Source organism: Peromyscus leucopus, chromosome 20, assembly GCF_004664715.2.
Source record: "Peromyscus leucopus breed LL Stock chromosome 20, UCI_PerLeu_2.1, whole genome shotgun sequence".
NCBI lineage: Eukaryota > Metazoa > Chordata > Mammalia > Rodentia > Cricetidae > Peromyscus > Peromyscus leucopus.
The window spans coordinates 19343076-19364903 of record NC_051080.1 but is presented as its reverse complement, the minus strand read 5'-3'; the positions used below and the strand labels follow the sequence as shown (position 1 = coordinate 19364903).

Below are 21828 nucleotides of genomic sequence, written 5' to 3'. Positions count from 1 at the left end.
TAGCGCGCGCGAGAGAGAGCGAGAGAGGCGCCGTTCCTTAGCAACGGGGCTTGGTTGACGTTTCCCTGGGAATCCGATCTCTGCGGCGCCGCTTGTTGCGGGAAGCGGGCTGCGGGTGGCTGCCGGGACAGGCCGGCGCCGGAACTTTCGGGAGCGCTGCTTTTCAGAGCTGCAGCTTGCTTATTTCCGTGGCCTTTTTCTTACCGTGTGTGTTCTGAAGGCTGTTTCATGCCCGATTCCAAAGCCATGGAGGTAGCGATGCTTAAGGACCTGCGCCAGGACGCTAACCTAGCCAAGAGGCGGTACATGGAGCTGTGCAGGCAGGGACGAGTCTTCGACGCCAGGAACAGGATCATTGGGGTGAGGCACCGGGGACGCAGAGGAGCCAGTGCTTGGAAGGAGCGTTTATATCGAAGCACCAGGTTTGGCTGGGTCGACTTGAACAGCCTTAGCCCTCCAGCAGGGTCCCAGCGGGAGCCAGTGGGGGAATGGAGACAAGGTTTACTTTCCCCTACTTCGCTCAGTTTTCCATTCTTCCAGCTGACAAATGCCCTGGCTAGCCCGAGTTGGGTCCAGGAAGTGGGAGACCTTGCAGAGTTTACCACGTAGTGAAAGAGGCAATGCCTTATTAAAACGGCCACAGAAAATGCAGTGGGATCAGCACCAACCAGCACAGACCGGAGCCTGAAGGGGAAATCACACAGGGTTTTCTCAGAAGAGTGTTGAGAGGGTGTGTGTGTGTGTGTGTGTGTGTGTGTGTGTGTGTGTGTGTGTGTGTGCAGGGTTTCTCAGAAGAGTGTTGAGAGGTGTGTGTGTGTGTGTGTGTGTGTTGTGTGTGTGTGTGTGTGTGCAGGTTTCAGGGTGTGAGGTGTGTGTGTGTGTGTGTGTGTGTGTGTGTGTGTGTGTGTTAAGGAAGTGAAGGATGCTCTGGTGAAAGCTGACAGTACAGGCAGGACACCCAGCTATAAACAAAGCTATACAAGCATGGGGAGGCAGTTTGTTGATGCTGTGGCCAGACGAGGGGGATTGTGGCCTACTGAATAATGCTAGCTGGCTCTAACCTCTCCTCCCATGTCCATTCCTAGGGAGACACACAAGCCTGGGATGTTCAAGTCCGTGACCAGAAGATAAAAGAAGCAACTGAGAAAGCTAGGGATGAAACTTTTGGTGAGCATTTCTACAGTGTTCATCTATCACTAAAGGCCTCGTGTCTTCATTTCTGTGAAAACCAGAGCAAATGCTTTGTATTCTCGGGGCCCTGGATTCGGTCCCCTGCATGTGCATGAATGAGAACATCCAAACACACACACACACACACACACACACACACACACACACACACACACACACACGGTTATTATTTGCATGGTCTTTCTCCTTTTAAAAATTCCACAATTTTGTCCAGCAGTGGTGGCACATGCCTTTAATCCCAGCACTCAGGAGGCAGAGCCAGGTGGATCTCTGTGAGTTCAAGGCCAGCCAGGAAAGGCGCAAAGGCGCAAAGCTACACAGAGAAACCCTGTCTTGAAAAACAAAACAAAAAAAAAAAAAAATCCACAATTTTTTGTGCTTAGTTGACTTAATGAGCATATTCTTCCTCTCAGGAAAAAGGAGTTACAGAATTTTCATGTACATCTTAGGAAATATATTTTAAATAAAAGGAGTGTTTTTCATTTTTTTCTTTAAAAATCCTTGCTCTAAAAGGGGAAAGCCTTAAACACACACTCGTGCACATTCTTCACTTCAAACTCAAAGCTGACCTATGGAGGACAGCTGTTGATGTAAAGTGACACACAAATCCTGGAGCTCAGACCTCTGAGCTAACTCAGTAATGTCCACAGCTCACTAGGCTTACTAGGTTCTAGTTCAAAATTTCAAACAGAATCCAGTTTTCCTTTCATGGCCAGTGATTTCACCAATTGTTGAACATTTGGCTTTTAATATATCATAGGATTTTTTAAATATGAAAGAGCTGGACATGTAATTGTAGAGACAAATATGTGTCAATTTAGGCTTTAAGATATATGATGAGAAAAAGACAAAAGTTGTTATCAGTCGTTGTTAGAGTGGTTGGATTATGAGTGAAGTTGCTTTTCTTTATACTATTATACATTTTCCAAACTTTTAAATCTTGTTTATTGGTAAACCAGGTCATTTTGACATGTTGGTCTCAGGTGTTTTTTTTTTTTTGGTTTTTTTTTAGAGACATGGGTCTCTCTGTATAGTTTTGGTGCCTGTCCTGGAACTCACTCTGTAGCCCAGGCTGGCCTGGAACTCACAGAGATCCATCTGCGTCTGTCTCCAAGTGCTGGGATTAAAGTCGTGCGCCACCACTGCCCGGCTGGTCTCAGATGTCTTAAAGAGTTCTGAGAACTATGTTGTATATAACACAAGTACCCCTACCTCCTTATAATTTCCCCTTTTTTTCCTCTAAAGAAGTGTGCATTTCCAATGTGTTTATGCATATACTAGTTAATGTATCCTTAATAATATAACTTGCTTTCATGTGTCTTTGTGTCTGTGTGTGTGTGTGTGGTATGTATGTGCAGGTAAGCATGCCCATGAAAGCATAGAGGTCACGTAGACCAGGCAGGCAGGCCACTCCCTCCCAAGTGCTAGGTCTGAAGGTGTGTACCACTGTTACTGGAGGGCTTCTCTCAGTCCAAGCCCGCAGTCCACAATCACTTATAAAATAATCACTCAGCACTTATATCACTTATAAACTGTATGGCATGCGCTTTTGCTACTGTTTTTTATTTAATTAACCCATTTTTATATCTATACCTTTCACTGCTGTGCTTCCGCGTTTTACATGCTGCTTCTCCTGTGGTGGCTGCAGTGTTCTCCTCCTTCTTCTTTTCCCATTTCTCTCTCTTTGTCCCGCTATACTTCCTGCTGGTCACTGCTCAGTGTTTTATTTATATAGAGTGATATCCACAGCATACCACCATACCCAGATTTTAAAATATCTTTGGCAAATACTGCTGCAGTGAATGTCCATGTATTATGTCCCTTGTACACATGTGAGAGTGTACTGGAGTTAAATTGATGGGTCAGATTGCTTTGTTAGAAGTGTACCAAGTTATGCTCCAACAGCAGTGAGTGCAAAAGTCTCAATCTCCTTCCTCACATCATTACTGATGCATGCCATAGACAGCATTTTAAGTGTTCTGCCTGATATTCATTTGATGTATCCCATGAAAGGTTAATATTCCTTAATATTAAGTATGTTGTCCACTTGGGTTTCTTCACAGTGCTTTGCCTTTGCTAGCCTGTGCTCATTTTTCAGTTGGTTTTCCTGTGTATTTAAGGTCTGTTTATAGGTGCTTTTTATATATGTGTGTAGCACAAATCTTATAAGATCTTATTAATAAAAACAAACCCAGAAGCCAGGCATTGGGGTGAATGCTGGAAGAAGCAGAACAAGCCACAGCCACCTCACCTTGCCAATTCCTTAGCTGAACCTGTTTCCTCAGACTGGAAGCCTCTGAGTCCTCATCCAGAATAGGTCTCAGCTGAACTGTGCTGCTCAAAAGCCTAAAAAGCTTAACCAGCCTAGTTCCTGGTTTTCACGCCTTACATACCTTTCTGATTTCTGCCATTACTTCCTGAGATTAAAGGTGTGAGTCACCATGCCTGGCTATTTCCAGTGTGACTTTTAACTCACAGAGATCCATGCCTCCAGAAGGCTAGGATTAAAGGTGTGAGTGCCACCATTTTCTAGCCTCCGTGTCTAGTGACTGTTCTGTTCTCTGACCCCAGATAAGTTTATTAGGGTGCACAATATTTTGGGGAACACAATATCACCACATATGTGGATATTGTTCTTTTAATGGCTATGTTACAGTTTGGGAACATTGTCCTTAAGGCATGAAAACTGGTTTTAAAGTGGATTCATTTTTACTCATCTTAGCTTATATGTATGCTTGTGTCTTTCGTAGCTGCTGAAATGAGGCACAATGACAAAGTCATGTGCATACTACATGACCGCGAACGGAGGGACAGGAAACAACTCTGTTGCGCTATCAATGACTTCCAGCAGAGCTTTCAGAAGCCAGAAACTCGCCGTGAGTTCGATCTGTCTGACCCCCTGGCCCTTAAGAAAGATCTCCCAGCCCGGGTGTCAGACTGTGACATGAGGAACACCATATCAGGAATGCAGAAGTTCATGGGAGAGGACTTAAACTTCCTAGAGAGGAAGAGGTTCCAAGAGGAACAGAACAGAGAATGGTCTCTGCAACAGCACAGAGAATGGGAGCGAGCGCGGGCTGACCACAAACTTGCAGGTAATGAAAGAGAAGATAAGTGGATCTCAAGAGTCTTTCCAGCAAGTCAAACCCCTAGCTCAGTTTTTGTGGGTGCTTTTAAAAGCTCTGCCAACATTACAAAAGTCACAACATCATCAGCCCTAGGAGTCGACATCTCCAAACGTGCCTCCACAGTACAGGAAACGCTTTCTGATCACTCTATTGCCCTAGTGTGCTGTGATAAAACACCATGACCAAAAGCATCTTGGGGGGAAAGGGTTTGTTTAACCCACAGGTCACAGTCCATCACTGAGGGAAGCCAAGGCGGAACTCATGTGGGGCAGGAACCTGGAGGCAGGAGCTGAAGCAGAGCCTGCTGAGAAGATGAATGAAAGTATATAGAAAGGTCTTTCCGCCGGCGGTGGTGGCGCACGCCTTTAATCTCAGCACTCGGGAGGCAGAGGCAGGCGATCTCTGTGAGTTCGAGGCCAGCCTGGGCTACCAAGTGAGTTCCAGGAAAGGCGCAAAGCTACACAGAGAAACCCTGTCTCGAAAAACCAAAAAAAAAAAAAAAAAAAAAAAAAAAAAAAAAAAAAAAAAAAACAGAAAGGTCTTCCAAGTTGCCTGGGTGTGAAATGGAGGTTCCACGGGGTACTTTGGGAGCCCAGTCCCAGGCCCAGTGCTAGCAGGTTCTCACCAGGACTCACTGGACCCAGAGAACCTCTGGATTCAGACATGAAAGGGCCTCTCTATGGAGAACAAAAAAATGTCCTGCCTCTGTGGAGGCCATCAGCCCCTCCTTGGCAGGCACTCTCAGCAGCAGCCAGCTCTGAGCAGGTCACTGGTGACAGAACAGGGAAGAGCTGCCAGGAAGAGCAAACCAGAGCTATGTGGGGGCTACCGCTCTGCCCTCCTCAACTGCTCCTGTCCCTGTGTTAATTCAGTCCCTTCGCTCAGCTTGGGCCCCTCCACGCCTCTTTTCTCCCTGCTGTCTTCCCTCCCAGCCTCTTCCTCTGGCCACCTTGTCCATTCGCGTTGCTGTGGCCAGCCTGGCCCACGACCTCCTGCTCCCCTCTCTGAAGTCAGCTCTCAGCCTCAGCCCCCTTGATTGGACTTGCCGGCCAGTTCTTCCGCTGGTTGCCCTCTTGGAGCTGCTCCTCCTCCAGCCTCCCCCTGCCTGTCAAACCAGAGAGCCGAGAGGCCATCCTGAGCCCATCTTCAGCCATCCTCCATTGTGCCCCTTCTACCTCCTACGTATACTTTGAACTGCACACCTCCCGTCATCCCTTTTGGCACCACAGTGGCATCGAATTTTCTCACCTGGTTAGACCTCTGCTAGTGGCTTCCTAACTGTTTACTCCCCCTTCTAGTCCATTCCTAACATGTCCGGCAGAATGATACTTCTCAAATAATGTCAAGTTGGACCATGCCACACCCATGCCCTCGTCCTGGTTCAAAGCTATCTAATGTCTTCGTGGGATGTAGAATAAGATATAAAACAGCCCATAGACTGTACACGTTGGGCCTCTGCTCGCCTGGACAGCATCAGCTGATGTCTCCACCTTACTCATGGCATTTCGAACATTTTGGCTCTTTCACTCTGGATTCCATCACATGTCTCCCACCTCAGGGCCTTTGCACTTGCCCTGACCATTTAGTCCTTCAGATCTGAATAAAAGTCTCCTAGAAAAGCAGTTTCTTGGTCCCTACCCTCCAACTCCCCTAGTCAGGTATTTCCATCATTTCCTCTCATCCTCCCTTTCCTCTATGGACACTTTGTACATCTGTTTGGGGGAGGTTGTGTGCTTTGAACCCCAGTTTCTCACCTCTGGGTTGTGTGCATCCTGAGCAATGTGGGGCCCAGTCTAGGCTCTTGATCACTGCCCCGTGCCTGACAGATTAACAGATGAAGAGTGAGCTGAGGATGAAGGTGTGCCGAGGCCAGAAAGCCAAGCCTAGAGAGTCTGGTTCTTCGGGACTGCGCTGTAGCACAGTGCTAGAGCACTTGACTAGCATGTGTGAGGCCCTGCATCCCCAGCACCTCACAGAGTATGCTCCTTGTTTTTGGAGATAATGAGGAGCCTCTCTAAGCACAAGTACACAGAGCAGAAGCTGCTGACCATTGACTTTTCATATGTCCACTGCATGTCGGCACTGTGCCTCGGATAAGGGCGGGATGGGGGGATGGCGGGGCGGGGCACAGAGGTTAAGCAATAGCTGCTGTAGGCCATGTCTGGAAGCCTGTTCTGACTCCAAACCTTTCTACTTCACTCCTGATGCCTTCCAATTTCACCTCACCTTGCCCACCCCCCCATTGGCCTGGCAAATTTCTGCTGCCACTCCACAAGTATCTGTGCACTCTGCTCCAGGTCTTGTCTGGTTTCTACAGCCCCTTTTCCTGGTCCCTGCCACCTCTTGCCTTTGTAAGGCTGAAACCACCTCCTGATTAGACCAGGGTTAGCAAGGCCTAACTAATGTACCCTTGAACTGCTGCAGACATCACCAGTTCACAGCAGACATCATCCAACCACTGGAATCACTAGTACCCCTTACTCACAAAGATCTACGAGCTACACTTAAATCATCCAGCTCTTCCAGAACCTGGGAGGCAAGTAGCTTTTCCCCCTCCACTCCCTCAATCTTCTCTTCCATGGTAAGAAATGAGTGTGAATCACCATGCCATAGGTAGTGCCTCTGGTGGGCACCCTCAGGCTGATGGCACCTTGTCTCCTGGCAGAAGATCACTACCTGCAGACAAGACTCAAGTTTGATGAAACCGCCCGAGACTTGCAGAAGCTGGAAGGCCTCACCAGGAAGGAAGTCTGTGCCGCCACGAAAGAGTTCAACAAGAACCAGGTATACTCACCCTGAGCTCGGTCTGAAGGGAAGGACATGCACACAGCAGCTTCCCCTGGGGCTCCCTAAGTTGTGAGGGGCCCCAAGTTCAGACTACTCACACCACCAGCTCTGACAGAGCCCTTGACAGGGCTCATCCTGGGATAGAAGTAGGTGAGGTCTGATCTGGCCTGTCCCTCAACTCAGACTGAAACCTGGAAACTTCACCATGCAAGCTGCAGGGGCGGGGGAGGGTGTTGGTTTTTAAAACCTCCAGAACGGGACAACAGGAGCATCTGCTCAGATGAACACCATCTGGCCTGGGCTGGTCTCTGTTCTCATCATGTCATAAGCTCAGTAATCAGGCAGTCAGTGCAGACCAATAGCATCCTGCTCTTCTCAACTGCCTGGCTTCCCCATAAGCCCCTCCTGAAGCTGATCCAAGTTCTTTTGTCCTTTGGAAACTGCTTCCTCCCCGCAGTTCGATTCTCAGGTGATTTACCAGCTCTCCCTGTGTCTAGACCTATGGTCTCAGGAAGAAGATGGCTGAATTTATTTCACATTTACTGGTTTCTGTTTGTTTGTTGTTGCTGTTGTTTTTTAAATCGAGACAGGGTTTCTCTGTGAAGCCCTGGCTGTCCTGGAACTCACTCTGTAGACCAGGCTGGCCTCGAACTCACAGAGATCTACCTGCCTCTGCCTCCCAAGTGCTGGGATTAAAGGCCACTGCACCCTACTGGCATTTACTTTAACCTCACCTTAACCTTCAGAGAGAACTCAGGTGCCCGGGTGGGTTTTCTGTAGCGCATGCTGTGTTTGTGGTGTTGGTAGTAACACACCGTGAGCTGAATCTGTGAGATGCAATGCAGTAAAATGCTCTGTAATGGGCCATGATCAAAACTCGGAGAGGCTGAGGTGAATCAGAGAAACCTGGTCCCCAGCAGTGGGGAGAGGAAAAGGTGGGCAGACTGCCGGTGTTGGTGAGGGACCCAGAGGACAGATTCACACCTGCAAGCTGCAAGTGTTCTCAAACATAACCTAGACATAACCCAGTCCTTTTGTTTTACAGAGGGAAGGCTTAGCTCTAGGCCTCACAGTGAAGGGCAGGATGGAGGGAGCTCTTGACAGTTCAATGGCTCTTGACAGTCACTCAGTGTTTATTTATAGTTCAGCAGATGTGGACCGAGCTCTTCCTGGGAGCACTTCTGGGATTCATGGGATAGAACCATGGTGTCTCACTCATGGATTTGTACATTTGTGTGTGTGTTGTGCATGCACATGTGCGTGCAGTGCACTTATACATATATACATATATGTATACATGAGCACACACACTTTTTTTTTTTTTTTTTTTTTTTGATTCAGGGTCTCACTATGTAGCTCTGGCTGTCCTGGTACTCACTATGTAGACCAGACCGGCCTCGAACTCACAGAGATCTGCCCACCTGTGTGCAGGGTTCAAGGCATGCACCACTAAGCTTGGCTCATTCCATACTGTTCTAATAAGCATCTACAGTGTTACCTCCAGACCGCACAGCTCCTGGGTGAAGGGATATTCAAGGGAGCACTGTCACAGTGCCTCCGCCCGAGGAAGCTGCACTTCGACCTCCACAGCTCCTGTTCCTGACTGGAACCGGACTTTGCCATCTAGCCAGGCACATTAAAATTCAAAGAAAATTCCACACCAAGCATGATGGTCCACATCTGTAATTCTGGCACTCCAAGGCTATGGTACAATGAGTTCCTGGCCATACTGGGCTAGAGAAAGAGACTCTGTCCATAAAAAGAAAAGAACCTTCCAGGCAGGCCATTTTGTGTCAGCAGGGCAGGCACAGTGGGGACTGCTCGTTTCATTAGAAGGTGGTGTGACGGGTTGGGGATTTAGCTCATTAGTAGGGCACTTGCAAGAGCGCTTGATAAGGCCCTGGGTTCGGTCCTCAGCTTCCGGGAAAAAAAAAATGAAGAAGAAGGTGGTGTGACATTGGGGTTTAGCATGCAGGCTTAGAGGCTACCAGCAAGGTTCAAGTCAAAAAGCCCTTCTCTGCAGCCTTAGGCAAAGTCCTTCAAGGTCTGTTTTGTCATCTGCAGAATGAGGGGGAAGGCAATGCCCGCCTTACCCATCAGTATTCACTAACTCTTGTTCGGTAAGGCCGGCCTCAGACCTCAGTGGCTCTCCACACGAAACCAGTGTTCCCCTCTGCTACATGTCCCTCCCAGCTTGGCTAGGTCAGAGCAACTGCCAGGCTTCCAGCAGCACAGAAAGAAAAGGATGTGGTTGGTCCCATCGGTGTCCTCCAGGAAGCTGCACAACCATCAGCTCACATTCCCCCCCCCCCAGTCAGGGTTTCTCTGTGTAGCTTTGCGCCTTTCCTGGAACTCGCTTGGTAGCCCAGGCTGGCCTCGAGCTCACAGAGATCCGCCTGGCTCTGCCTCCCGAGTGCCTTGCTCACATTTTGTAGGGCAGAATAAATGGTCAGGCACAATGTCATAGTCAGCCGTAATAACTGTTTCACCTGCTCTCTATTCAGTTTGAGGATGCACACTGTGTGTTAGGCCATCATCAGGACTCTGAACAGTAGCCACTATTTATTTTAAAATTTATTATTTTTAATTGTGTGTGCGCACATGCGTGTGTGCCATATGAATGCAGGTACCTTCAGAAGCCAAGGTGTCAGATGCTCTGGAGCTTGGAGTTATAGGAAGCTGGGAGCTGCCTGATGTGGATGCTGAGAATAGAACTTAGGTCCTCTGCCTTTAAACATTAAGCTCTCTTTCCAACCCCAGTGGCTGATATTTTTAACCCTGGCAACGATTCCCTAGCATGTTTGGCTATTTGACAGTCCTACCAGAGAAGCTGATTAATGCCTTTTCATTGATTAAAAAAGGCTCAGAAGAGCTGAGCGATTTTCCAAGGGCATCCAAATACTAAATGGCAAATATTTGAATTTGGTCTTGCCTGCCACAAAGCCTGTGCTGAGTGACAAGGCAGCTGGCCTTTGGCAAGCCTCTGCCTTTCAAGTCCTCTGCCCATTCTTCTCTAGGAAGAACAACCAGCGCTGGGAAGTGTCTCCTAATCCATCTCTATTAATCAGGGTTTTCTAGAGCAACAGAACCGATAGAATGAATCTCTCTATAAAAATGGGGTTTACTAGCCTGGCTTACAGGCTGTAGTCAGGCTGTTCTAACAACGGCTGACTCCTGACAGAAAGTCCAAGAACCCAGTAGTTGTCCATTTGGTCCATGAGGCCGGATGTCTCCGGTGGTCTTCAGTATACCTCAGAGTCCCAAGGATGTAGGCTCTTAGGCCAGTGGAGGGATGACCTTGCCAGTGAGAGCGAGGGCAGACAGGCAAAGAGCAAGGGCTTCCTTCTCCCGTGTCCTTTACCAGGTGTGGCCCAGATTTAAGGTGGGTCATTGTCTTAGTCAGTGTTCTATTGCTGTGAAGAGACACCGTGATCAGGGCAACTGTTATGAAAGAAGACGTTTAACTGGAGGTTTGCTTACAGCTTCCGAGGGTTAGTTATCATCATTGGTGGAAGCATGGCGGCATCATGGCAATGCAGCAGTATCTGAGGACTTTTCATCCTGACCCACAGGCAGCAGGGAGAGAGACCAGGGGCCTGGTGTAGACTCTTTTTTTTGTTTTGTTTTGTTTTGTTTTTGTTTTGTTTTTGTTTTTGTTTTTGTTTTTGTTTTTGTTTTTGTTTTTGTTTTTCGAGACAGGGTTTCTCTGTGTAGTTTTGGAGCCTGTCCTGGATCTTGTTCTGTAGACCAGGCTGGCCTCGAACTCACAGAGATCCACCTGGCTCTGCCTCCTGAGTGCTGGCATTAAAGGTGTGCGCCACCACCGCCCGGCTCCTGGTGTGGACTCTTAAAACTTCAAAGCCCACCCCCAGCAACAGACTTCCTCTAACAAGGCCACACCCCCTAATCCTTCTCATCCTCCACTAGTGCCACTCCCTTGGGACCAAGCATTCAAATGTATGACCCATTAGGAGCCATTCTTATGCAAACCACTACGGTCTTCCTACCTCAAATGATCAAAAAAAAAAAAAAAAAAAATCCCTCACACGCGTCTCAGCAGCTGTAGATGTAGTCCAGCTGACAACCCAGGATAACCATCACACCATCTGTTGATGGTACAGAGAACTACCTGCAGGCCAGAGAGGGCCAGCGTACTAATCAAATCACACAGCCCTCACTTCCAGGCTCTGAGCGGTGAATCAGCAGGAATTCATTTGTAATGGGGGCTGTGCTGAAACTGTCAGGACTGCTGAGGCCGCAATGTGCCTCCACCTTTCTTTAGAGGTCACCACTGCGGCAGCTTGTGGTGGTGGCCTGCAGATGTCCGAAGGTTTTAGGAACCGTGGGAGGCACACTGCCCTGCACTGGAGACGAGCCAGTAGGGCAGCTCCTTGCTTTGACAGATTGGTGCAGAGACCCACAGTTGTACCTAGCCCAGTGGGGGAACGACCCAACGCCCAGCCGCTGCCCAACAGTGCTCTGGTAGCCCAGGGTCTCGAACCCGCAGCCAGGGCCGGGATGAGGTCTTGACCCTGACATCACGCTAGCGTATTCTGAGGTCTTTCTCTGCACAGATTGTGGAGCTGGCAGAAAGGAAGAGGCAAGAGAAGCAGCAGGAGCAAGAGGACAACCTGGCCGAGATCACTAACCTGCTACACGGGGACCTGCTCTCTGAGAACCCACAGCAGGCCGCCAGCTCCTTCGGGCCTCACCGTGTGGTCCTGACCGCTGGAAGGGCATGAGCCGGGAGCAGCTGGAAGAGATCCACTACGTTCAGAAGCAGCAAATCCAGGAGAAGCTGGTGAGCCCCTCCTGGGCCACAGAGCCGCCTCTGCACCCCGGAGTGACCCCGACACCCAGCTCCCGTATGCATGTTCACTCTGAGAGTTTCCTCTGCTGGAGGCAGTTTTCAGTCTGGTGGGGGGATAAGAGCCAAAAGCTATGGGCACATATGATATGTGGGGCGCGTGTGAGAGAAGGATGACTTCAGGCCTTTTGGAGGATAGAACTGGTGTCTACAGAGATGGGAAGTTGGTGGGAGGGGCACGCTGGTGGTGTTGGGGCTCACAAGTACAGCTTCGGATGTGTTAACTGTATGATGTCCACTAGGCCTCTATGAGATTAGGTTTGCCTGCTGTGGCAACAGAAACCAAAAAGCCCCAACTACAGCATTTTAAACAAGGTAGAATCTGTCTGTAATCAGCCCTCAGAACAGTCTCGGGCTCAAATAGCAGCTCTATGGCCGCTGTTTTCTGCCGTCCTGGGCACCTGGTCCTACCTTTGTGCAAAATGACTGCTTAAACACCAGCCATCACACACACACACACACACACACACACACACACACACACACACACACACACGAGGAAACGGTGGAGCAGGAGAGGTCAGGATAACATTTTAAAGGAGTTTCCCAAGACATTCCCAGCCATTGTTTCGTTGGACAACATTTAGATTACTCCAACTGTAAAGGACATTGGGAAACGTAACGCTAGTGGTTCTCTACTAAGAATGAAAGAATGATGACTACTGGGACTCTTACCATTTGCTGTCTACAGTTTCCAGGTAAGGTGTAGGTGGGGAAAACTGAGGAGGAAGCAGGGTTTGTGATCAGGACTCAGAACAAGGTCTAGGCTAGAGCCTTATGTTTGGCGTTGTCAACTACAGAAAGTAATACCGTAGCAATCCTGGGTGTGATCATGGGTGAGGAAGACAGGAAAGGAGCCCCGAGGTCTGGGGCTCAGGCATGGCCGTCATTTCCAAAGCGGGAACCTGCTGAAGGCAGCCAGGGAAGGAGTGGGTAGATGGATGCCAAGAGGGATGTCCTGGAGGTCGGGGGAGGAAAAGTGTTCCTGGAGGGTCAAGAGTCCCTGCACCACACACTCCCAGGATGTGGACTGGCCCCTCAGCAACCCAGCAGGCATAAGTGCTGGGGTGAGGACGGGCTGCTCTGTGGTGGAGAGCACAGGGCGAAAATGGAAGACCTTGTCTGTCTGTCATACATCTGTTCAGCTAGGCTGTGGAATAGAGGTGCTCCCTGTCCTAAACCCTGCATTTTGGTCCAGTTTTTAATCTAGAAGACTCAGGAAGCAGGACCACACAGAGGGAGAAAGACCACACTAAGAATCTTGCTCAGGCCCTTGCTCCATGCCTCTGGTGCTCTGGCTTCTCCGTGTTTTCTGTCCTCGGGCGATCCAGAAATGGAGCTCGTGTTGAGGCAGGTGTGCTGCTGGCTGTGGTGTCTTTAACAGTTCCTTTGTACAGAGGCCTCTGAGATTCCCAGAAGCAAGGCCACTCCTCCCAGGTGGCAGGTGGCTAAGCCAGTGCAGGCTGACTTTTGGCCCTGACACGAGGCCATGCTGGACACCACCAGCTCCTCTGGTGTGGATGCTCATCTTTCCTTCAACCTGGCCCACCCAGTTGCTTCTCCTGGGAGATCATTTGTGGGAAGCTAACCAAGCTGAGCTCTCAGGAGCCACTTCTCTGCATTGATCCAGTGTCCCCTGGAGGGCCTCATGCTTCGCAAAGAAGAATCTGGAGTGCAGAGCCAGGGCTGAAAGGCAGAACATCTCAAACTAGACTGTTGCCCACACCCTCATGGCGACACTGTTGTCACGGGGTGAGGTTCAATGGCAGCATGCTCAGGGGTTCCACAGACGATCCCCATATTGGGCAGCTTGCTGAGGTGGTATCTGGCTTGCTAAGCCAGCTGGGAAGCCTCCTGAGGACCTGATAGAGATCAGCCTGGCTGGGAGTACTGTGGGAGCCAAGTCTCCAGTTCCTTCAGGAATAAGAGAGCATCAGTGCTATTTGAGGCCAGAAAGCAGTCAAGCCACATAGGATAAGGGTAGGGTGGGTGATGTCACGTGACCTCCCTTCCCCTTCTCCAAGCTTCAGTTTCTCCATCCATAAGAGGCCAGGTTTCCTAGATGAACCCCCCCCCCGGAGCTCCTGGCCCCGGGAGAATGTGGTAACCCCCCCTTTCCCGCCTTCAGAGGCTTCAGGAGGAAGAACGCCAGCGCATCATGGACTGGGACCGTCGCAGGATCCAGAAGGCCCGCGCGAGCCTCCTGCATGAGCGGCAGCAGCAGCGTTTGCAGCGGGAACTGCGCAGGGCCCTGGATTGCAGCAACCTCAGCTTGGCCAGGGATCAGTATCTACAGTGAGTGTCGGGGACCTCACCGAGGTGCGGAGTAGGTGGGCAGACCCGTAGGTCACCGTGTGTGCCTTAGGTGTCTGAGGAACTCTGAGTCACCGGGGGAAGCGGGGAGGGCTTTCCGGAGGAGTCTCCGTGGCTGAGCCTTGGGGTTCAGAAGCCGCCTACTGTGTGGCCTCTCCAGGCAGAGGGAAGCAGGGCTCCCAGGCTCTTTCACGTGCCAGAGTCACTTGGGGACAGACAGAACCCCAAGAGTGGCTATAAGAGTGGCTACAGGATGCAGCCATGCCAGATAAACTAGCATCCAAGCACCAGGCGACATTGGCCCACACAGCTGTTCTTCTATCCTGAACTCGGGTCCTGAGGGGAACCCTGGGGTCTGCTGCAGTCAGAACACTGTGTCTGACAGTTGTCCTGGCTTCCACTGGGGCTGGAAAGGACAGTCATCCGCATGTGGGATGGCCCCATGAGTCACTGCCATCAAGTCCTTCCTCTGACTTCAGTGTCACCACTGAGGAGTAGCGGAGAGGCCTCTTTACAAAAAGACGCATTTTTAATAACGTGTGTGGGTGTTTGGCCTGCATAATCCTGTGTACCCTTTGCATGCAGTGCCCGTAGAGGCCAGAAGAGAGCATCAGATCCACCTAGAACTGGAGTTACCGGGCTGTTGGATGCCTCCACGTGGGTCCTGCAAACTGAACCTGGGTTCTCTGCAACAAGTGTTCCCAGCCAGCCACTGAGCTATCTCTCTAGGCCCGGGGGACTCTTGTTTTGAGCTCATTAGTGTTGGAATGGATTCTATAGTGTGAGGATAAAATACTTGTAGGTTTGGCCTCACATATTTGCTCCTCCTTTCTTTTGTTATTAGGAAAAAACGAATGGATGAAGCTTCCTCAAGTCAACCCACAGAAGATTATTTCTCACAGTTTAATACAAGAAGCCGCTAATGGAAAAGACTCTCTTTTCTTGTTTATAGTAGTATGGTGCCCTGGGACTCACACTTACTTCAAAGTAAACCTGCTCCTTGGTCTGGACATCTCCATCAAGTCTCATCACCCTCATGGGGAATGCTGTGGTCATAAGGCACAGTGGACCAGGGGTCTCACCACCTTGGTGGGGAATGCTGTGGACATAGGGCACAGTGGACCAGGGGACAGGCACAGTGAGGGCCGGTGTGCCGCTCAAGCTCTGGGCTGGCTGCTGCAGTCACCAGCTCATTCAGTGAGCATCATAGGTGTTGTTCTATGTGCTCTGTGAAGCCCTCCTTTGTTGGATTCTCATCCTAGAGGCTGACCAGTAACTCTGCCATTGTCTAGTAGGAGAATCTGATTTCAAGGCACACATCTGGTTTATGGTGTGATTCTCCCGCCCCTCCTCCCCACCGCAAGGAAATGTCAGCACTCAGGATTGAACCCGGCAAGTCTGGCTTTCAGCCTTTTCAACTCCCTGCTGCTGTAACAAAGACCCAGGCAACAGTGGCTTCCATAAAGCATCAGTTTTTATTTCTTGCTGTAACAAAAGCCAGTGGCCCTAGAAGCCCCGCTGGTTGGGGGAGGGCCCAGTACCCTTGCTGCTTGCTCAGCCTCCCTCCCTTGCCATGGTGTAGCTCCCATCCTAGGGTCTAGCCTCTGCTCCAGCTTGCAACCCTGTACCACACCCGGTCATCAGAACCTAGCATTCCCTCCCTTCAGGGATGTGGTCCAGAAAGTACCCATGTCGCCTCCGCTCCATCCCCACTGCGACTTGACCTCCTGCCAGCAAGAGTGCGCCTTTTTGGTCTGGGTGTCCCCAGGATGATAAAGACTTGAGGGGATGTCCAGACCAAGGAGACCTCCACATTTACCCATCACAAATGCATTCTCTAGGAAACAGGCCACCACCGACACTGTCCACAGCTGCTGGGCTTTCAGGACGGTCAGACCAAGTTGAGGTCACCAGTTCAGTATGGCAGCGTGCTCTCAATGGCCATCACTTTTGGCCACAGGTATGAACAGATACCCTTGAAGGCCTGTCCTTTACAAACACCCACCTGGGCCGAGAGTCCAGTGGTAGTGACCAAGCGGCCCAGGATGTTTAGTCAGTCACAGGATCTACCTAAGCTTTCCACAGGCTTCAACTTTGCCTGGGTCTTTCCACACAGCCTGTACCTCTGTCATAGAACTGCGGCCTGTTGTTCTGCCTCATGTTTTCCTCAGGGACTCACACGCACCACAGTACCACAGGATTCCACATTGCCGTAGAGAAGAGAGGCTCCAGCCACAGGTAGACTAGGCCTCTCTTCTCTACAGCAATGTGGAATCCTGTGGTACTGAGTAAAATGTTGCCAGAGGCCCATGGAAACCACTGGGCGGCGGTGGTGCACACCTTTAATCCCAACACTCATCAGAGAAGAGACCAGGGCCCAGCCCCTTCAGAGGCACCTCTGTGGGCTACACTGTGCCCACCTGTGTGCTTGGGTGGCCCCACTGCCCAGCCCAGGGCACCCACCTCTGGAACTCAGCTGTTTCCTGAGCAGCAGTTTCTAACTCCAAGAATGCATTATGGGACAAGAACACACCAGGAAGAAAGGGTGGGTGTGGATGCTTTGAGGAGGGACCCTTAAGAGACCGGGCAGCTTCAACAGCAGACACTTCTAGCTCCTTGCAGTTCTGAGGGTTAGAAGTTTGTGATGGAAGCTAGGCGGTGGTGGTGCACGCCTTTAATCCCAACACTCAGGAGGCAGAGGCAGGCGGATCTCTGAGTTTGAAGCCAGCCTGGTCTATAGTGTGAAATCCAGGACAGTCAGAGCTACACAGAGAAACCCTGTCTTGAAAAAAGAAAAAAAAAAAAAAAAAAAAAAAAAAAAAAAAAAAAAGAAAGAAAAAAGAAAAAAGTTTGTGATGGAGATGCCAGGAAGAGGAGGACAACAATCACACTGAGACAGGGCACGATGACTCCATGTTAACAAGTGCACTGATAATTACCCTACTTCTGAGTAAGGTTACAGTCTGAGCTATTGGAGGGTAGGACCACAAGCCATCCCATCACAGAATAAAGTGCTGAGGGGCCCCTGGGTGTATCGATAAGTATATGGGGAACATTGATGAAAGGGTGACCAGTATTTGGCACAAAGGACAGGGAATACAGAGACAAAGACGGGAGACAGAGTAGGGAAAAGAACAAGGATGGGGGAGAAATATTGTCCTGGAGGACTGCCTCCAAATAGAGAGGAGACAGATGTGGCCCGTAGGCAAATGGCAGTCTATAAAGGTAAAAGGGAAACCTCATTGCCAAATAAGGGAACAGACCTTGGTGCTAGCTTCAGGGATGTAATCTGATGGTTTTGTAGCAAGGCAGAGGGAATGGGGGAAGGGAAAGGCCCACCAGAGCCCTGTTTGCCATGTGTAGGCCAACTAGAGTCCCTTCAAGGGGTGCCCAGGCCAAACAAGTCAGCTTGGGGTGGCGTTCTGTTGATAGACAATGGACAGCCAGCTGAGGTGGCAGAGCCTCCTCCTCTGAGGACTGTGGGGGTTTGAATGAAAATGGCCTTCAAGGCACATAGGGAGTGGCACCGTTAGGAGGTGTGGCCTTGCTGGAGGAAGTGTGTCACTGGGAGTGGGCTTAGGGGTTCCAGAAGCTCAAGCCAGGCCCAGTGACTCACTCTCTTCCTGCTGCCTGCCAATCCAGATGCAGAACTCTCAGCTCCTTCTCCAGCGCCATGTCTGCCTGTGTGCCGCCATGTTCCCACCATGATAATGGACTAAACCTCTGAATCTTTAAACCAGCCCCAATTAAATGTTTTCCTTTAGAAGAGTTGCTGTGGCCATAGTATCTCTTCACAGAAATAGAAGGAGGCAATGAGGTTTCGCTTTTACCTTTATAGACCACCATTTGCCTATGGGCCACATCAACTAAGACAAGGAGAGAGACAGTAAAATGTCCACAGAAACACTATATGTGGAAATGGATCAACAAAATGCGATGTCTCCGTACAGTGACTATTCAGCCCTAGAGAGAGATGAGTTGCCAACAGAACACACACAGCATGGATGGCCTTGACAACATGACGAGGGAAGAAGCCAGTCACGAAAGGCTACACTCAGTGTGACTACATTTTTATGCAGGTCATGTCCAGAATAGGTCTTTAGAGACAGAAATCAGGTTAGACTTCTGCTAGGGACAGGCTTGAGTGGTAACCGAAGGGTATGGAATTCCTGTGGTTGCCAAGAATGTGGTAGAATTAGTACCGATGGCTATAGAACACTGAATGTACCAAAACCCACAGAAACAGACACCATCAGAGGATGGGTAATATGAAGATAATATAGAGGATGGGTGAGATGAGGAAGTCACATCCCACAGCCAAATTGCAAGTGGGAAATTGACTTTTGCAAAGTCAACCATGTGCTTACCCTGGGGCCTAGAAAAGAAATGAAAATAATGTCCACAAAGTGACTGTTACGGGAATGGCCATAATGTTTCTATTTGTTAAAGCCCTAAACTGGATCAACCAAAGTGTTTATCAACAGGTAACCAAGTGTACATCTGTGTTGTATTCATAATACCACAGAAATAAGTTGCTGATAAAGTCCTCCAAAAGGCAGAGATGAAGCCATGAACAGAAACACCACACAAGATAAGAGCGTATACGACCTGAGATACACGTGTTCGAGGTAAAACTATTCTTTCAGGAGGCAGGAGGATGACTGCAAAGAAACATGTAGCTACTTGCTAGGACTGGAGGAAGTACATGGATAAAAAATAGTTACTCCACCCACTGTCACCAGTTCTGCAACTGAGGGTCCCTAACAAACCCCAGGACATCAGTGTTAAGAGAGCTCCCTTTCTGTCGGCCATTACCACATCCACCAGCAGGTGGCGATACGGGCTCGCCTGCTCCAACCTCCACAGAGCCCTGGCCATCTTGTTTCTACAAGTGCTGGAGTGTCTCTGCAAATCAAGGGGGCTGCTGGCAGGGGAAGGTCATTGTGACAGCCTGAGCAACAGCCACTCTGGGCGACAGTGCAATGGGACAACAGGACAGGTCTCCACGCAGTCCCCGAGCGGCAGGCCTAATCCTAGTCACCGGCAGAGCATGGTGAAGACAATGATGAAAGGTGCAGGAGGTGGGAGCCAGGCAGGGGCTGAGCGGAGTGTGCATTTACAGAGCGGGGCTTCGTCTCTGATTGCTCGCCCCACCCCTGATATCCGGGTCTCTTTCCCAACCGTTACCTTCAGGCACTTGCTGCCCATGGTGGAGCCCATGCCCTCTGCCAGATCTGGCAACAATCGGTCTTTCCAAGTCTGTCTGGAGAACGTCCCCTTTTTTTCTTCTTTGAATGAGGGAGGTCAGCATCTTAGCATGGCCCTGAAATGGGACATGGCCAGTAGAAGGCCCAGGACTACAAGAGTCTTTTTTTTTTGGGGGGGGGGGGTGTTGAGACAGGGTTTCTCTGTGTAGCTTTGGAGCCTGTCCTAGAACTTGCTCTGTAGACCAGGCTGACCTCTGCCTTCTGAGTGCTGGGATTAAAGGCACTTACCACTAATGCCCGGCCCACAGGAGTCTTTTCTTACAGTTATTCTAGAAAACACTCCAAACTTCCTTCTTTCAATGGTGCCAGAGAAACTTCAACTCTACTAAGCATAACTTGGGGACCAGAACACCCCAGAGCTAATTGAAGAAAGAAAATGCTAGGGCCATCTCCTCTACACCAGACTGGCTTCTCAATTAATTCCTCCAAAGGTTCCCATCTGGGGCTTGGGTTCACAGTGTAGCTTTGTTGACAAGATGTCCAGGCAGAACCTAGGGCAGGACTCACAGGTATCTGGGTCTTCTGAGGACAAGAATAGGAGCCAGACAGTCACCACTAAGTCTCTAAGGCCACTCAGTGTCCTTGGCTTGCTTCTCTGATAAGAGGTCCAGAGTGGTCCACTGACCGGCCCAGTGTTCATTCTCAGCTCAAGTTCAGGAAGATGCACCACAGACCCCATCTCCAGCCTCATCCTCTCCAGGGGAGGGTTTTGTGGGTCAGAGTTTAATCCCATGAGGAAGGAGCAGTGGACTTGCAGCTGTGGAGCCCAGGACCGTGCTAGCCCAGTGTGATGATTATCTTATTAAAGCCTCACCGTCTTTTCTTACACATTCCTCGTCCCAGAGGAAGATTAGTGGCTTAGAAAGGTAAACTAACTTCCCCAAGTCCTCAGGGCCGGGGAAAGTGAAGTCAGGTTTTGAATCCAGTTCTGATTTCAAAGCCCTGGCCACCTCCCCAGAACAGAATGCCCAACAGGCAACCATCAGCAGAGTCCCTGCCCTGAAGCATTGAGCTGACATGGGGAGCTGGTCTAGTTAGGCTTGACGTCTCTGGGCAAGCCTACAACCTGAGTTCAACCTCTGGGACCCAGAGCGGAAGAAGAGAACCAACTCCCAGAAGTTGTCCTCTGACCTACACACACACACACACACACACACCACACACACACACACACACACTTTCAGAATGAATATTTTTTGAAAATCTGGCCCAAGGAGATGGCTCCATAAAGTGCTTGCACAAGCATGCAAACCTGAGTTCAGTCACCCACATCAAAATGTCCCACACACCTGTAATCCCAGTGCTGTGAGTGCAGACAGGAGGTCTCCCTGGCTCAGCTGGCCAGCCAGCCTATCCTACTTGACAACTCCAGGACAGTGAGAGACCCTGTCTCAGAAAAAAAAAAAAAAAAAAAAAAAAAAGTTGGAGCCGGGCATGGTGGCACATGCCTTTAATCCCAGCACTCGGGAGGCAGAGGCAGACAGATCTCTTGAGTTTGAGGCCAGCCTGATCTACAGAACAGGTTCCAGGACAGCCAAGGATCCACAGAGAAACCCTGTCTCAAAAAAAAAAAAAAAAAAAAAAAAAAAAAAAAAAAAAAAAAGATTTACACAGAAACAAGCTCATTACTTGTGTTGATCAGTTGGTAACTTATGATTGGCTGTAATTCAACTGCTGTGACAGGGAGACTCAGTTACTTAGTCATAGAAGTATACTCATAGTTAGCTTCTACCATGTTTAAATGTCAAGCTGGGTTACTTCCACTATGTATGGAAGCCATTTTGGGTTAGACTTTATCATCCAATTATGGAGACAAGTTTAGGCTAAGTTCCTACTACTTTCTTTTGGTTTGTTTGTTTCAAGACAGGGTTTCTCTGTGTAACAGTCCTGGCTGCCCCGGAACTCGTTTGTAGACCAGGCTGGCCTCGAACTCACTGAGATCTGCCTGCCTCTGCCTCCCAAGTGCTGGGATTAAAGGCATGCGCCACCACCACCCGGCCCCAACCACTTTTATGTGGGTGACAGCTCCCGAGTACAGCTCTCTCTTCAGCCCGGTCTCTGTCTTGAATTCCAGCTTGATCAGTCAACTTGGATGCCTCATGACAAAATCAGTGTGTCCGGGCTATAGAGTTGGTTCAGCGGTTAAGAGCACTGGTTGCTCTTCCAGAGGATCTGGGTTCAATTCCCAGTGCCCACGTGGCAAATCACAACCATCTGTAACTCCAGTTCCAGGGGATCCAATGCCCTCTTCTGGTTTATCTGAGTAGTAGATACA

General features: G+C 49.8%; 1 protein-coding gene across 1 annotated transcript; it reads left to right on the top strand.

Annotated features, from left to right (window-relative positions):
• The first annotated feature begins 40 nt into the window (after positions 1–40).
• On the top strand, positions 41–15296 carry Ribc2 (RIB43A domain with coiled-coils 2). The gene is given in 8 exon segments (XM_028878111.2): positions 41–360; positions 1086–1167; positions 3942–4286; positions 6985–7103; positions 11681–11825; positions 11828–11907; positions 14102–14268; positions 15131–15296. Coding segments are annotated over 8 exon segments (1149 nt in total). The 5' UTR covers positions 41–228; the 3' UTR covers positions 15210–15296.
• The last annotated feature ends 6532 nt before the right edge of the window (positions 15297–21828 follow it).